The 17,929-nt window shown below is 30.9% G+C and overlaps 3 protein-coding genes across 4 annotated transcripts; 2 read left to right on the top strand and 1 right to left on the bottom strand.

Moving 5' to 3' along the window:
• The first annotated feature begins 105 nt into the window (after nucleotides 1–105).
• LOC123656877 (protein penguin) lies at nucleotides 106–4,047 on the top strand. Its single transcript, XM_045592491.1, has 8 exons — nucleotides 106–738; nucleotides 1,460–1,865; nucleotides 1,951–2,078; nucleotides 2,167–2,332; nucleotides 2,484–2,660; nucleotides 2,738–2,969; nucleotides 3,202–3,398; nucleotides 3,850–4,047. The coding sequence occupies exons 1-8, from the start codon at nucleotides 374–376 to the stop codon at nucleotides 4,018–4,020; spliced, it is 1,842 nt and encodes a 613-aa protein (XP_045448447.1). The 5' UTR covers nucleotides 106–373; the 3' UTR covers nucleotides 4,021–4,047.
• A 4-nt stretch (nucleotides 4,048–4,051) lies between these two features.
• Nucleotides 4,052–8,002, bottom strand: LOC123656876 (thymidylate kinase). Of its 2 annotated transcripts, none has more exons than XM_045592490.1 (7): nucleotides 7,595–8,002; nucleotides 7,309–7,409; nucleotides 6,697–6,844; nucleotides 6,313–6,430; nucleotides 5,388–5,474; nucleotides 4,883–4,991; nucleotides 4,052–4,406 (listed from the first exon to the last, which is right to left on the bottom strand). In XM_045592490.1, the coding sequence occupies exons 1-6, from the start codon at nucleotides 7,671–7,673 to the stop codon at nucleotides 4,898–4,900; spliced, it is 627 nt and encodes a 208-aa protein (XP_045448446.1). In that variant the 5' UTR covers nucleotides 7,674–8,002; the 3' UTR covers nucleotides 4,052–4,406; nucleotides 4,883–4,897. The 2 variants fall into 2 exon arrangements, with proteins under 2 accessions (XP_045448446.1, XP_045448445.1); XM_045592489.1 differs by having other exon boundaries at nucleotides 4,891–4,991; nucleotides 7,595–8,000.
• Nucleotides 8,003–9,557: 1,555 nt separating this feature from the next.
• Nucleotides 9,558–11,745, top strand: LOC123657459 (DNA fragmentation factor subunit beta). The gene is made up of 4 exons (XM_045593002.1): nucleotides 9,558–9,769; nucleotides 9,954–10,089; nucleotides 10,561–10,749; nucleotides 11,126–11,745. Exons 1-4 carry the CDS (start codon nucleotides 9,665–9,667, stop codon nucleotides 11,743–11,745), a joined length of 1,050 nt encoding a protein of 349 aa, XP_045448958.1. The 5' UTR covers nucleotides 9,558–9,664.
• Nucleotides 11,746–17,929: the final 6,184 nt, after the last annotated feature.

Here is a 17,929-nt window from a genome sequence, read left to right as displayed (position 1 = left end):
TTATTCGACAGATCATAATGTAAAGACTTACCGTTCTTTAAAATTTATATAAATTTTCAATCATTTTGTTTTCTTTTGTAATTTTAATTTTCATAAATATTTTTATTTTTTAAATATGTCAAAACTTGTCTATTTCCAGTCCCTTGATAAATGATTACAGATTGACATTTAAAATTTTATTTTGAATATAAATGTGTACCTATTAGACACGTGCTGAACGTGCTTAATTTAAGACATTCAATTTACTTCCTTGAAAATTTCTCGATTCCTTTGTTGAAAAAGACATTTTCATTAAGAATGAAAGTTTAAACCCCTGTAAAAATAAAAAGCAAATCCGAACATAACCTCTCGTGTTCAATAAAACTTCGTCAAAATGCAAAAAGTAAAAAGAAAAAGTACAGATAACGATGGATCTCAACAAAAGAAAAAGAAAGTAACTTTTACTGGCCCTAAAGTCGAAAACAAAAAAAAATCAGATGTAAAGGTAAAAGGTGAAAAAGTTAATTTTGATAAAGATAAAACGAAAACGTTCAAAAAATTTAACAAAAATGATCATAAGAACAAAAGTTTAACTAAAAAGAAGCCTTTGACATCTCAAGGTGATGGTGAAAAACCTAAGTGGTCTGAAATGAAAAAAGAAAAGAAGACTCTTAGGACAGAACGGCGTAAAGCTAAAGCTACAGCTGAAATATTTGAAATATCTCACAAAGCGAAGTTATTAGCAGCTCAGATCCAAAGGTAAAGTATAATAACCCATTGCATATTACCAAATAAAAAAAGTGAGAAATGTATTGCTTAAAAAATTAAAGAATAAATGCTCTGAAGCTCGGTTCTTACATTTGTGTATCATATATACAAAATATCTTTTTGTAATATACTAAAAACTAATCTAATTACAAGCACTAAGCAGTAGGTCACACTACCATGCATGCCATATAAATGTGTTAAACATTTATTTTTAAAATATCCTCACAGTAAGTAAACTTGTTCATTCTATATTATTACATCCAAAAATCCATAAGATGTATAATCTTATGCAATATGAAGTATTTATGAAAACTAGTCCCCAGAGGTCGAAATTTGACCATAATCAAAAATTTAAATTAAAGAAAACTTAAAAATTATTAAATAACTTGATAATCAGCAAAAGAGTATAATATGGGTGTTGAATGTCAAATACATGCAAGTGTGTGTTATGTTTTTTTTTTTTATTAATTTAATGTATATTTTATGTATTAATTTTAAAAAATATTAGTATTCTGCACTCCTCAATAAACTATAAGTGTGCGAAATTTCATACTCCTCAGTCTGCACAATTTTTGTAAAAAGGGCTTACAAAGGCTTTGCTTCATTTATTAATCTATAGATGCCCATCAAAAATTTGCGCTACAACAGTCATAAGTAGCTTTAAACAATTAAAAGAGCAATTGTTTAAATAACTGTGAATTTCTTTTTTTAGAAAAGTGGTAAAACCAGATTTTCGGATGAAAGCCTGCAAAGAATTACATTCTTTAATAAAAGGCCAATACAAGTCCATTGCTCTTACTCACGATTTGAGTAGAGTTATTCAGGTGTTGCTTAAACATAGCCCTGAAGATGTTAAAAATGAAATTACTGAAGAATTAATGGATATCATGGTTCCCATGATGAGGTCTAAATACGCAAACCACTCTGTGACACGTATATTGAAGTATGGAACAGACTACATACGTCATGAAGTTATAAAGAAGTTATTTGGTCATATTGTTTCTCTTGCATCTCATACAATCAGTGCGCCAGTCTTAGATTATGCATATGGAGAATTTGCGACTAAAAAGGAAAAGATTCACATGCAACAGGAGTTTTATGGTGATATGTACAAAAATGTATGAAAGTTATTGATTACTAATGAAATTAGCTGAAAGTTTTTATATTTGTACTTTCTAATTTCTTTGTATTTTCTAATTGCAGTCAAAAGATAATAAGGTAAAAACCTTAAGTGATGCATATAAGAATAGTCCAGAAATGAAGTCGGCCATCTTGCAGTCTTGCAAAGCAAACATACAAAAAATCTTAGATAAAAATTTGCACGATGGCGAGTAAGTAATGTTACGTGAAGAATATTAATAATTTAATGAAAACATTTTTCTATGTGTATGTAATTTATATTCATATTGATTTTTTCAGACTGTTGCATTCTGTTTTATATGATTATATTAGAGAGTGTAGTTCAGAAGACAGGGTTGAGTTGATCTCAACATTGAGTCCACTAATTGTACCTCTCAGTAATTCCTTACCAGGAGTCAATGCTGCCAGTATGTGTCTCTGGCAAGGCACTAATAAAGATAAGAAGGTGTAATTTACATGTCATTATAATCAAATTTATTTTTAGGACCAACAAAAAATAATTAAAAAATTTGAGCAATGTAGAGTACATTAATAATTTTATTTGGTAAATCACAAAAAGTTTTTGAAGATTTAATGAGTTAATTATTTGTTTGCAGACAATATTAAAAGTAGTCAAGGAGCATGTGGTGCCACTGAGCAAGCATAAAACGGGCTACAGGTTATTAATAGCTATTTTTGATTCTGTAGATGATACTGTTTTAGTTAAAAAAGTGATTGTTTCGACCCTTGCAAACAACATCAAGGATATCGCTAATGACCATTGGGGGAATATGGTAAGCTATGCTAAAAAAATTAAGAAATTAAAGTTTACACTTTCGTTTCTACTTAAAAAAAAATTATTTTAATACAGACTTTACGTTGGCTCGTAAAACCAAAAGACCCGACAGTTTTCCACCCAACCTTTATAAAGTTTCTGGAAGAAGGACTCAAAAGTGGTACATCAAAGAAAGATGCAGACCTTCGTGTGTCTGAATTACGAGAAGCAATATTTCCAGCACTGAAGGCAGATATTGAATCCGATGCTAGTTTCTGGCTCAGCTCTAAAACTACACTATTTTTAGTAGTGGCTTTATTGTCTGTTGGTATGTATCAATTCATATGATTTTTATTTTATGTTATCTAAAAATCTACAAACTATACAAGTACCTACTTGATTTTAGTTTATAAATGTCTTTGTTGTTTTTTTGACTTAAAATGCGAATCATAATTCAATTGATGTTTTACAAATACTGTAAATAATATTTTGATGTTAAAATGTAGTAGCTTAAATGGTTTTTGCTTCTTACTCAATTTGTATGTCGCACTTGTTTTCAGAATCATCTAAAACAATAGTAGAAGCACTAGCCAAAGCAATATGTCAGTTAGATTGGAAAGTTAAAGTTAATGATGAAGAGGTATTTGCCATAGAAGATGCTGGCATTCATATGTGCCTAAAGAAACTAGCAATTTTGGACAAGACTGCATCAGACTCATTAGGAGAGGCCATTTGTGACAATATTGATGATGAAACTGTAAGTGCTAAATTTCATTCTGAATTCAAATGAACTTTTCAAAGGAAAACTTTCAAGGAAAAACATCAGCTTTTTATCAAATATTACTATCTCTATGAAGTTATTACAACTTTATTTTTGGACATTACTTTTATTATAAATGATAAAATTCTGTAGTTACTGTGATAATTTGATAATTAAATCTGTATATTTAAAAATTTCGTGACACAATGTATGTTAGCGATAAACTCCGAAACTACTGAACCATTTTTTATTTAATTTTGTAAGCATCTGTAATTTGGTTCAACTTGGGAGATAGGGTAGTTTTTATTTCAATTTGACTCTGTAGGTGGCGCTGCTATCGGTGTGTAAGCAATCAAAATTGATGGCTGTTTTCCGGGTAGGACAATGTCTGCTAGGTCCGCTAGTTATATTATAAATATGTGCTAAAAGCTGTGAAATCTTTTTCTAGTTAAAAGTCTGGCTGTCTTCAAACAGAGGTTCATTCTTTGTTTTAAAACTAATCGAAAACAACAACGACAAAATATCGAGCAAACTTAAAAAGAAGACCAAAAATTATTTGAATATACTGAAGCAGCAGTCTTCTGAAGGAGCAAAGCTACTTTTACAGTGTCTTAAGTAATAAAACAAATGTTTTTATTAAACACAATTTATTGTTTCATTTTAATTATTATAATGATTTCATTGTAAACTGTTATTTTTATAAATAATACGGAGCTGCAAATTTAAATAAGCTAATCAGCTAGTCAGTTTCTAAAAATGTTTCCATCAAAACCATCCTAAGAAAAAGACAAGACAAATTTTTAAGTTTTTTCTGTTGGTTTATGAACAGTGTAATCTGTAATTATGAAATGAAATATTCTCTTAAAAGCAATGGCTAATTGATGATATGAAGTACATAATTAAGATTAACCCTAACTTAAAATACTGTTGATTTGTACTGTATTGTTGAATACTCATTTGTTGATTTAGTGCGGTCACTTAAATTATGCAGTCCTTGTCCATAACCTACAACAATATAATAAAAACAAACATTGAAAAAAAAAAATGTTAAAAAGGCACAGATCCTTTAAAAAATCACATGTTTAATTTACAACTTAAGTTCAATACATCTCAAATACCCTAAGTTTTCTTCCACAATAATAATATTTGTTTATTAAAAAGTAGTCCTTCATAATATTTACAACTAAAATTTAAGAACTTATGACCAGGTAGGGGTACATTTAGATAGAAGAAGAGCTAAAGACAAGAAACAATAAAAAAACATTTTGTTTGGATAAAAAAAAATTAAAAATAATAAGGAGACTATTTATGAAGGTAGATTGTGCATATCTGTCACTCCAGTTATCACTCAAACAGAATCACTCAGTAGAATACATAAAATTTATTATTTATTATATACTTAAATATTCAAATTTAGATTATTTACAAACTTCTTATAAACTCAAATAAAAATAATAATTATCAAAAAAAAATTTATGTACCGTCATACCAATTTTTTAAACCCATATTTTTCCAATGGGACTGTTCTTTACATCCTCAATGACTGACAACGTCTTCTGCATTAATTCCTCTTGTATAGTGTCCATTGATCTAAAGAGAAATATATTAGTAATACATTTTTATACTTATACCTAGATATTTTGATTTATGAAAATATTATATATATTATATAATGATTCAAGTTTATATTTTTTGGATATAACTAAGTTGGTAGACAAGCGTACGGCACATGGTAAGCAGTTACCATAGCCTATAGATACCTGAAACATGTGTTATCGCTCCTACTCCTGACCCTCAATAGAGGTCTGGCCACCTTACTCGCCACACATTACTTGAGAGCCGTATTAATAAGTTGTGGTCTTCTGTAAAATTGAGGTACTTCCTCATTCTGGCTGCTCCAGATTTTGAGCAGGATGTATTCTGCTGTGACTTACCTCAAAAAAAAATTCTTTAAAAGAATATATTAATAAAGAAATGTGGGGTTACCTGCTTGCATCTAAGATTTCCCAGTTCTCTTCTTTAAGCTGCATATACGCATCAAATACTTTTTTCTGGAAATCAAATACCTCATACCTACAATACAACACAAACAGCATTAAATAGGAAATCTAGTAACATTGTTTAAAAATCTTTTGTTAATTTAGTCTAAGGCTTTAAATGAAATAAAAAAATAATTCAACATTGACACATATATACATTACTACACACGGATGGAATGGATTTGGAGTCATCTGACGATATTCAGATGTCCAAAAATCAACTATATCATATAAGGGTACATCTATTTATAATGTCAGGCTCAAGAGACGGGGTAGGGGTTTGGAAAAAAATCAAGAAACATCACAAGGAGGGCATGTAATCAGATGTAATGAGATCATGTGTAAATACATTACAATTATTTTTGGTTCAAAGTGATATTTCTAAACCAAATAAACATGTCTCTCTGGACATTTTTATCACAACAAAATTTGATCAGATTATTATTAGACCTGTATTTCAAGATAATAACTCTATACATTGTAATATACTTTTACCAAAAATATATGTAATTGAGGTGGGTATGGGGAAGGGGTAGTTTAAACTTCACTAAATAAAATCAGAGAGGTGTTAAAAAGTTGGTAAAACACAGCTGGTGATTAATGGACGACCCCTTAAGGGGCTAAGGCAGAGAATTGGCTTAGGCCTGATCAAAAATATTTCACAATCACTATATTCACTTTTCTGCAACTTGTACCAACACGTTATTTATTTTATGATTAGGTCTAAAATTCTTGTTTTGTGTCAATGAGACATAAATTTTTACTATATTATATTCAGATTATATGAGTGAATGAATGTTCATTTATAAATTTTTTTCAAATATAAAAACAAAAAATATGTGTCAGTTATCATGTTTATCTACAATACCTACCTTTCATTACCAAAACCATTTCTCCTCTGAACCGCCTCCAGTGGCAAGTTAAGGAAAAATACTTTGTCTGGTTTTGGTAGCCCTGAATCAGGAGCTTTGCACCAATTTACATCCAATCCTAAAAAAACAAGTTTAAGAATGTTTAAATAAATTTATAATCCTAAATATACTACCCTACTGCACTTATAGTGAAACAAATATAAATAAATTTAATTAAAATACACACACAGACATCTGTTCTTAAAGTAGGTGACTATTTGTCTACATTTCAGAAGATACATTGATTAATAACAACATTTAAAAAACTTTAATTACTGATAGACATACCTACTTAAGATACTAAGCTCATATTACATATTTTTTATTCAATACCTATTATCTTACCTTTCGCTGCACTAAATGCAACTCCAGAATAGCAATATCTGTCCACGATAATAGTGGTACCTGCTTTTAACATTTTTATAATGTAATTTGCATTTTCCCAACGATTCGCTGAGAACAGCAGATGAATTGCTTCATCAGATAATTCATTCTAAAAATATAAATAATTATATTGTTGTTTGCCTACAATTTATTTTAAAAAATGTCTTATTACACTCAATTGAAATAATATTGTATTCTATTATTGTGTATTATTTTCTATGTATTTTGTGTACTAAGAATTCTCACTGCCTTGCATATACTAAGATTTGCTAGTAAAAAATGCAAGCAGTATTAAGTCCTGTTGTAAACATTTATGAAAATAGACTATAAAAAATTTAAAACTGAAAAAATTAAATAAGATATCATTTGTAGGTACACTCAAATACAATCACTACACGAGTGATGAATAAGCCAATGCAAGTGCATCATAATAAGTTATCAAATCAATTTTCATAATGCATTATCTTTTTATGTTAATTGGATAACATTATCTTTACAAGTTTATAAATGCAATATATGCTCTATATGTTAAAAAATTTGAGATAAATACATGTCATAAAATTTTGTACGAACCATCGATTTCAAATAACTGTTGATAACATTTCCAATCTCTGTTGTACGATTGGGGAAGTTTTTATATTCTGCATTTATGTTTTTGTTTTTCAAACTTTCAACTGAAAATAAACTGGATTGATTACCAAAAAAAATTATTAAAAACAATGCATTTTTTATTGTTAACTGAGTCACTGTTTACATCACAAGCGTAAGGTTTCAACAATTTCTTTATTTGAATAATCAAAAAAATATATTTAAAGATATGTACATAAAACATGACTATCTTTATTACAATATTACGCACCTATTTTATTACACTGCGTAGTTTTACCGGTCCTGTCAACTCCTTCAATAACAATTAATGCTCCTCGTTTTAATACCATTTTAAAGTGTTATTTATTATATTTAATTAGAGATGTTAAACATATAGTATTTTTTTTTTTAATTTATTTTGTCTAAAAGGCACAAGTAAACGATATTAACAATGATAACAAACTGTGATAGTTTTAGAACTGATAGTTTTGGGTTCCCTATCAAATTAATTCGTATTTTATTATATACTTGTTACTTTTACTTCGTTTGCTTTTTCTTACAAACTATTTGTTAAAACTCAGAATAATGTTGATATCACAGGTTAATATTGACTTAAAAATGACAGCGATGACATCAAATTAGGCGGTTTTTAATATGTAGGGAACTCAGGATATAGAAGTATTCATTAGGTACTTGGGGTCAAAGAGAATACCAAATATCATTCAATATTGCACATTGAGAAATTGAGTTTTATGTGTTATTTTAACTATATATTTATGTAATATTTAATCCTTGACTAGACGTTTTTTTGGTATCGCAAGGGAACCGGAACTCATTTACGGGTGATATCCAGGACGCCCGGGTTGGCAGTCCTAGACCGTATGTCGGCTTCAGCACTTGAGGGTGCAATACCGACCAAACCCCTGCGGGAGCCTTCAGCCGCTTTAATTGGAGGGTTCCGGATCTGCAGGCAACAGGGTCCCTCCAACGACAGGCTGGCCCCGGCGAAAAGACCAGACTTCTCCTCCATGGGAACTTCCGACTCACCTCTGAACAATTCCGACGACGTCGTGTCTAGCAGGACCGGGTTCCCATCCTGGCCCGACACGGGCACAGGGGCGTTACTGGAGGCATATTAAGTAGCGCCTCCTACGCACCCCCGTTCGTCGCCTGCAGAGAGAGGCATTGTTGGCGTCTCCTCTCTCATCCGCTCGTCATTCTCCTTCTGGGACATTACTGTCTCGCGGAAGGATACCATCGCTTTCCAGAACTCGTCGTTGCCGAGCATCGCGGTGATGACGCTCGCCAGTGACAAGTCCCCTCCGAGGACTGTCGTCAGATCGCGATGCAACGCCGCCCATCTCGGGCACACTTCGAGGGTGAGCTGAGCCGAATCCACCGCCGCGCCGTCCGTCCGATACAAGTATTCACCAAAGCAGCCGTGCCCGGTGAGAACTTACGTCAGACGGATGGGCTTGCGCTTACGGCGCATCCACCGCTCAAGGACTGGGCGCAAGACAACCGTTACGCGTGTGCCATACGGCTGGTCACATACGGGGGGTCGCCGGCTAGGCAGTAGCTGCAGCCCACGATACCGTACTCTGCGCAGATCGCGACGCGGCATTATTCCTCGCAGTGAGGCGATCCGTTCAAACCGGGGCACCGTACGTCGCCGTACTCTGGCAGACTCCGGAATATAGCTGCCTCCAGGCGGCGCTGGGTCATCCGAGGTATCCTTGACTAGTCTAGTCTGGAGTGGTTTAATCATAATACTGGGCTAAATAATGACTAATTAATGCCAGACTGTACAAATACAAGAAAATAAGCGCGAACTGGTTATTTCGCAAATGAATGAGGACAAAGTTTACTCTGCAGTTACAAATATAATTTAACAGGTGGAGGTAGAAACAGCCATTAGCTCATTAGGACATGTTAAACCTCAATTAATAAACTATAACTTTTAGATTCATATTTGCATAAAGAAATATCTCATAAATATAGTGGAGTTCGATGGTAAAAAAAATAGTATGTTAAAAGCTTATCTGTTGGATACCGTAATGGTATTCCGCAAAAAAGTTTAAATAGCGCTATCCATATTATCCACATTCCACAAGGCACAACCGGTGAAACAAACAAGAAGAAAATATATATAATCTGTTAACAGAGAGAAATGTCATATTTCAAGTGTCAGAAATCGCGGAAAACCGAAATATTGACAAGTGACCGGAAGTTAATTCAGATCGAAAAGTCTTCGTCGATTTTACGTCGACTCTACGCGTTTTTCTTTGTTTTTATTATTGTGCTAACATTTTGTTACTGAAGATCTTGAAAATATTTAAATATGAAAAAAGGATATAAAGTTACCGACGTGAAAAGAGTAAAGAAAATTGGAGTGGCGGCGGAAAATCTTGAAGAGCTAATTGATAAATCATGCAAAAAGTTAGGAGTAAGTCTAATTAGTTTTTAATAAACTAAAATAAATTAAGAACATCTAAATGTTTTTTTTTAATGTCTAATTTAATTCTTTAATTTTTTTTTTCGCTTTAAAAGATGATTTTTGTAAAATGTGTCAAGGCCAGATATCCTTGACCCGTTTTATTAGCCCTGACCTAATTCACGTCGGTTTTTAGTTCAATGTCAGCTGCGCAGAATGCCGGCTCTACGTAGCAGAAGACGGGACTCACGTGGATGACGATGACTACCTAAAAACTTTGCCGCCACAAACACTTTTTATTTTATTAAAGGAAAAAGAGAAAATGGTAACTGGTATGTTAAAAACTAGACGATTGGCATATTAACTAATAAAACTAAATCTATATTTGAACAAATTTATGGTGGTTTAATCTCTTTTATGTGTACTAAAATATGTATTTTCTGCATTATTTTTTTTTTTTCATAATAAAAAAAGTTAGTATAGGGGCTAGATAATTATTCCTGTAATGACTTAAATAATTTAAGATACCTATATAAAAAAAACATATCTAATCAAGTCATTTATTCAGTTGCCTATGTTGTGAGGCCATATGGCCTTATTTTAACAAATTAAAATAAAATACAACTGCCTAATTATTTATATTTTATTTACTATAAATTTCTCAATTACAAGTGACTAAATCAATTTATTAACACTGCAAATTATCTTTCAAAATTTTAATTCTAGTGATAATAGAATTTTTTTACAAATAAATTCAAAGAATCAATAATATAATATATTTTATAATTATTGTTTATTTTTAGACTTTGACTACTACTACACTATGATTCGAAACAGCAAAAAGGATTATATTAATACTGGATTAGCCGCAAAAGATTTTCTAAGCACTAACTTCAAAGAAAAATTTAGAGTATTTCAGAAATATATAGCAGCAGCCAATGATGCTAAAACAATGCTTAGTCAGAGGACACAAGACCCAGGGTGGTTTGAGGGTGTGTATTTATTATTAGATTTAATATATATAAAATTCTCATGTCACCGTGTTAGAGGCCAAACTCTGAAATGGCTTAACAGATTCTCATGAAAACTTTTGTGCATATTTTGTAGGTCGGACAATTATTAAGTTTTAATAATAATTAAGTTTTTTGTAGTATCTAACTGTGTATGTATATATATATTTTAATTACATTGATTGATTCAGCCTTTAACATCTCACTGATCTCTCCGCACTGCTAGCCTCTTTCTCTATCTAGGAGAAGGGTCAAAGCTTAATCCATATTTTAGTCACGTTATAGTTTATAGTTTATTGTTAAGTTAATACATATAGGTGTTTAAAAATATTATTAAATAGAAACTATTATGTTTCAGGACTCGAGCCGTCTGAAAAAACAAAAGAGCAATCTATGTCTAAACGTGTGAAGGAACGCATGAGAGGATACTACTACAAAACTAAAAGTGCTCTGCAGTCTTCAGAATTATACATTCACACAAAAAACGGCCGAGGTAAGAAACTAGTTGACCAGTTCCTATTAGACTTACGGAAACTTCTGGAACTCAATAAATACAATGAGGGTTATTTTAATAGGCGTGATAAGGATAACCGTATGTGTAACGAAAATGGACTTTTTGAATGTGGTGGATTATGGAATAATAGTAAGTGTATATACGATGGCGAACACGTCATAAACCCGTATAGAAGTCGAGAGGAGCGTATTATTTTCCAGACATGGAACCTTGATCATAAGATAGAATTATCGAGATCTGTTGTGCCAAAGATACTGGAAGCGATTGAAGGACTGGCTAAAGGGAAAGTACAGTGTATATCGTGCGAGGAAATCTCTTCTGAGGGCTTTGTCGAAGCTGATAGGTATTATTTACAGATTTTCACTAGTGAAAATCTTAAATTGGTGCATATCGTTTGTCATTATAAGGGCAAACACAATATACAGTCAGACGTATACACGTTGTGTAAAAAATGTATCAATTAAATTTTTAGTGATAATTAATTAAATATAATTAAATGACCATTATTATGTAAATTTTGTATGCTTATATAAATTTATTTTGCTGATGGTCTGGTTGAAAACTGCCCAGTGTTTCAAATATTTACTCTTATCTGTGCCAAATTTTATACAAGTTTTATTTTTAATTTTCGAATAGAGTAAAGATGAATCTATTAGGATCTTAGTTCATTTCTTAATATTAAATTTTTATCGTAGTTATTTGTTCATACTGTTTTGAAATTCGACTTATTATGCTTAGTATATTTAAGGTACATATGCATTATTGTGATTTATAGCCATATGAATCTTTTAATCAGTCAATGTTAAAGAGAATGATTCTGAGGCGAACACATAACTTTGAGTATAATTTAAAATATGCATATTTATGAATTGTAAATAATTGAAATTTTGAAGTTGCAGTTATTAAACTGAGTCGGGATTCCAGATTGTTTATGCAAATAAGCGTTTTTGCACTATCCCCCTTAACTAGCATATGATTTAAGTACAATGTAAACGCCCAACTAGTAAATGCTTTTCAAGGCTAATAGAGACGACCAGCGTTTAAAGGCTAAATATATAATGCCGCCTTCATGTCGTAATCCTAATTTGTCAACCTACCAATTAAGGCTTTTTGGAAAAATAACCTTTTTGTGTTAATCAAAATGTTTAAACAGTAAGTAAAATACGGTACGGACGGTAAACAAGTGAAATCTAGAAAGTTTACCCAAATTTAATTTTTTATTTATTAAATACGTTTTAATTTAAAATTATAGTATTTTCTATTTCAAAGTTATTGAAATAATGTGTACTTGAATATAAATGTTTATATAAGAAGTTATTCTTTTCATGTAAGTATCATAAACCCAATGTTACATTATTTGCTGAAACACTCCGATCATTCTCCTTCTCTTTAACATACAAATAATTTTTTGTCAAAATAACGAAATTATCCGATATCTTGATCTACAAGAATTAAAGATGTTAATTCAACCCTACAGCTAGTTATACTATCTAATCAAATTTAATATTCAAATGGTTTACTGAGCTTTTTCTTATTTGTGGTATACATAATGCGAAGCAATATTTACTATAAAAACGTATTCTACATCTTTAAGATGTTTTTATAAAAATAAAATCGTAATAGTTTAAAAGTAGTCATTACTTATAATTATTATATGTATATATATAAAAAAAATACTAAATTTTCTATTCCTTAATTGATCTCCTCTGCCCTTAATTAGATATTAAGATAATACTAGACTACAATTACTATTAAATAAAATTTATTTTCTTGTGTATTGATAAAGAAATTGTATCATGTGCTTGTATTGTTGTTAACGTTTGTGTAAATAAGTTGTTAATATATATTTTTGTAATGAATTATTTACATGATAACGTCTTATAAATCGATGTTATAATCGATCTTATAAATTGATGTATCGTCGACCGTTTGCACGCGCGAAAAATTGTCACATTCCACCTGAGCCAAAGCGTGCAAGCGAGAGCGCGGAATAAGCGATAGAGAGGCACGATCGGGCCAAGCGTTGGCTCGTGACGTCAGAACTAGCAGTTCGAAATAATTCAGTCATAATAATACAATTCATAAAAATATGCAATTTTTCATCAATGTTTCTTTATGACGTTATCGCGTAAAACTATCGTCCGTAAACCGACTTTACAGACTACAATTTTTTTTGTAAAGTTGTTGTTATGTAAACAACATTATTCACAATTAAATTAATACTGTTCTATATTTTTTTATGTACTTAATCTAAGAAAACTATAAATTGTAAAGAACTAAACAGATGTGTATTATGTTGTTAACTTAAAAAGAGAAATTAAAAAGTTTTTTAATCTGTTGAAAATATAAAAACACTAATATTTCACATAGTTCAAAAAATTAAATAAATATCAAGTTATTATTTTTTTAAATATTAACAAAAGCAACAACCTCAACTTGTATACAGGGTTATAGATAGCCATAGAAAAATATTTTTGCACACGAATTCATTTAAATGAAGGAGCTTACACAAAAGTGGAGTTTAACGTATTAAAAAATATTTAAAAACCTTTATTTCGAGAACAAAAATTCCAGACTTCTTACTAATACTCGTCAAGCACTAATTAATTTTAGTTTCTTTTATAGGAATTTTGACTTTTTTTTTAATTAGAATATTAGACAGCTATTTAATTCTTAAGCAATATTAAAAAGTTCATGCTCATAAAATATAATATTATAGAATATCTATCAAATCAATACATCAAGTGTATTTTTATTTGTTAAATTACTATTTTTTTTTATTTAGTCAGTAATTAATGGTTGAAATTAATGAAATATTTTTACAATGATTAGGTGTAGTTGTCACAGTAATTTACTGTTGCGTTGGTGATCGCGGGTTCGGTCCCTCCGTTTGGACCATACAAATATTTGTCATGGTCCTGGTTCATAATATTTGTATCCGGATCCATGACACAGGATTATATCTTACTTACTACGATTGGTGTAAGGCGTTTATTTGTTTATTTTTATATAAGCGCTTTACTAAAAATAGGGAAAAGTTTGATTTCGGTATAAGGTTCTTTTTATATTTATTAGACTAAAAACAGTCAACTCTAAAAGTGTATATTTTGTGTTCGATTAGATAATCTATAAAATACATGTAATCTTAAGAATAATTTGAAGCCAGCATTTATGCATTTTATTTATCTCAAATATATTATAATAAATTATATGTCTTATTCTTATTGTATTATCTTTACAAATTAGTAAATATATTATTAAAAGAGCTATTTTATGACAATCATATAATGTTAAGTAAATAAATACTGATTTAATAGCAATACTAAATAGTGTAGAATTTGTTGTTATTGTGATATTTACATATATTAAAAATAGTTTAGAGAAATGTGGTTGCCTAGTAGTGTATCTTGTAGACAATCTACTACAGTTTTAATGAAGTGGGCTTCTCTTTTATCGTTGCGTGTATGTGCTTTAATATCATTAAAGGGTCACGAATTTGAACACATCACTTGAAAAATGCTTTTTATAGACAACACATATTTTTGTCGTGATCTGGGCGTTTGTAATTATTGTTTCGATGACTCGAAATATTCGAGTGAAAAAAGAGAAAAGAGGTGACGATTGGAAAGTTCTTTTGCCTATGTGAATAAAGTTATTTTTGATTTTGATATTGATTTGTTTTGTTTCTTCACCCCTGACACAAGGGTTCACTTTCACACCCCAATGGGGCTAGCTGTCGTGTGAAGCGCTTGCTTAATTATTTTATTTAAAAAAAAACATGAGTTTTAGATCTTCATATAATTGATTGTTAGTATATTATGCTTCTCTATAAACAATGAGATCAAAAGAGAAAGAATACTTTTTTTTTCAAATGTTTCCAGAGCACACTTAAAGCAGCTTTAATAAGCTAAGACAAATTCAATTGTTATTTAATAATAATAATGTATTAATAATAATAATAAAACATTATTAATGTCATTGCTTATTTTACGTAATTTAAAATGAATAGTTGTTAATGTAGATGCTTCCAATTAGTAGCTTTAGTGATTGTGTGTAGTGTGTAGATGCGAAAAGATTAAAAATGTATGTGATAAGTTTTTAAATATAAGATTTTATCGTATTTTGAAAATAATAGGGACCTAACTTTTATTTTCAAATTCTATCAAATGTATGGAAATAGTAAGTGATCCTCCAAGTAGTTAATTTAATTTAAATTTCGGCATAAATTATCATAAAATTATACAAATGTAGTATAACAAATAATCAGGTGAAACTTATATTGACGAATTTCGTTGTGTACAAAAAAAAACACTATAACTATCGGCAGATAAGTATACTGCTTGGTATTGCTATCGGCACGGTTATTGAGCGCTGACCTACAACTTTACTTGAACAGTTTATGGATCTTCAATGAGTACATACTATAGTTGGGGACCCTAAGAGGGGATTTTGGGTTTTATTCGAGCGCGTCTGATTAAAACAAGGAGGGATACCTTGCACTCTGTTGAGGTCCTCCACCATGTATGAGCCCTGAATATAGGGGGGTGCGTTTAGGGCAGCCGATCAGAATAGTTTTTTCACTGAACAAAACTATTTTGTTCTTCACGATACTGAAAGCGAATATGCGTGCTGATACCTACACCAATAGTATCAAAACATCATAGTTTCTATAAAAACAAGTAAAGGTGCCAAATAAACTAAGTTATACTGAAGTTATAAGTACTATGTCATCACTTTTTGATTATGAATTTTGAATCGCCTTTGTGAACAGACTAATTATTGGATTGGTTGTATAGATTATTCTTTTATTTTTAAATTAAGTTTAATAATAATATTTATATATAATTTATCAAGATCCTTCTCAGCTTGTTTATTATATTTATGACAAGTTTGTAAAAAGTGGTAGGTACTCAGCGATATTTGAATGCCTATTTTAGGGCCACTGTTGGCTGGCCTAAAGGCTTGCTAAAAACTATCCAACAGATTTTTTTTTATTTTTTCATACCCTAATGAGAGTACTCAAATATTGCTGTATTTCAACTTTTGATAGGACACAAACGATAAAACTTTTAAACATTTAAGTAATTTATCAGCGTGTTTCAATAGACTGTTAGAACAGTAGGTAATGTGTAGAGTTCTTTACAGTATTGATACTTTTACCTCATCCTTAATTTAAATTTGGATTATTCTGCATGTTGTGACATAATAAAAATATATATTTGAAAGTATTTTTTTTTTAATGCACTAACCTTGTTGTAATTTTATGATTGTTTCATCTGATAATGATTTAAGAAAATCAGTATAAATAACAAATTTTGCACTTTTAAATTTTAATCAAACTGATAATAGTCCAGTTTACGAGCCCCGATGCAAATAGTTCGTCTAGTATGGAAAGTAGTGAAAGCGTAAAATATAGAAAGTAAATTTAGGTAAAATAATTAAGAACGTTTAATAAAAAGTAAACCACAATTTAAGGAACATTTTAAAGTTATTTTAACATAACTGAAATTCTTTCATGACTTTAAATAACATAAAAATTTAAAAAAATATTCTAAAAAACATAACGCTAAAGTATTCATTCGTCTAGTCTTGTCACTCACGCAAAATACTTCGTCTACCACTTAGTTGTGTAGCTTTTGCTCTCAATGACAGCTTTAATGCGAAGAGGCAATTGGTTGCAACCAACGCTGCACACTCCTCAGGCATAATTGACTCCCAGACAGCCAAGAGTTTAGCCTTTGACTCGCTCTTCGATCGAAGAACTTTTTTCATTTTGTACAAAGAAGGAATAATCACCGATAGACGAACAAGAGTTCGTATAAGCAAAATAGTTCGTCTAATTGTTAATCGATGTAAAAGATGACATCGATTAACAATTAGACGAACTATTTTGCTTATAACTTCTTCGAATTTAAAACAGGATATCGACCGTAAGCTGCCAATACCTCCTAAGTGCTTTGAGGTCAAGTTTACAGGAGACTAGGTATAAAAACTAAATATTAACAAAATTACGGATGGTATTTACGAACTCAAAATCAAAGTTTATTATTTTTACAGTAGTTTTATATTAACTACTGTAAAAATAATAAACTTGGATTTTGAAACTGTAGATAGGAGGTGTTGCCGCCCAAACACTATTTCGCTGTAGATAGTAGTTATTTGTGTAATGACTTTTTGGATGCTTGGTGCATTTTGTCGGTTAAAATAAGTTGCCAGTTCTATCATTACGATATAAAGCTAACAGATGGCGCAAAAAAACAATTTCAGTAAAAATGTGAATTAGGAGTTATTGGCAGCTTACGGTCGATATGTATAAATTTAAAAAGCTAAAATAGTTATTATATATTAAATAGTTATATAATTAAAGATGTGCTGTGTGGCTACGGCACCAAAGAATACAGCCACCCCCTCTCTTCCCGTGGGGGTCGTAAGAGGCGACTAAGGGATGATAGGGTTCCGCTGCCACCTTGGAACTTAAGAAGCCGACCGATGGCGGGATAACCATCTAACCGCTGGCTTTGAAATGCACGGGCCAAAGACGGGCAGCAGCGTCTTAGGTGCGACAAAGCCAGCCCTGCGGTCACCAACCCGCCTGCCCAGCGTGGTGACTATGGGCAACACACATGAGTTCACGCATTTTTGGCGCGA

This window comes from Melitaea cinxia, chromosome 10 (assembly GCF_905220565.1).
Source record: "Melitaea cinxia chromosome 10, ilMelCinx1.1, whole genome shotgun sequence".
Taxonomy (NCBI): Eukaryota; Metazoa; Arthropoda; class Insecta; order Lepidoptera; family Nymphalidae; genus Melitaea; species Melitaea cinxia.
The sequence above is the reverse complement of the archived record's forward strand: the minus strand, read 5'-3'. Positions and strand labels throughout refer to the sequence as shown.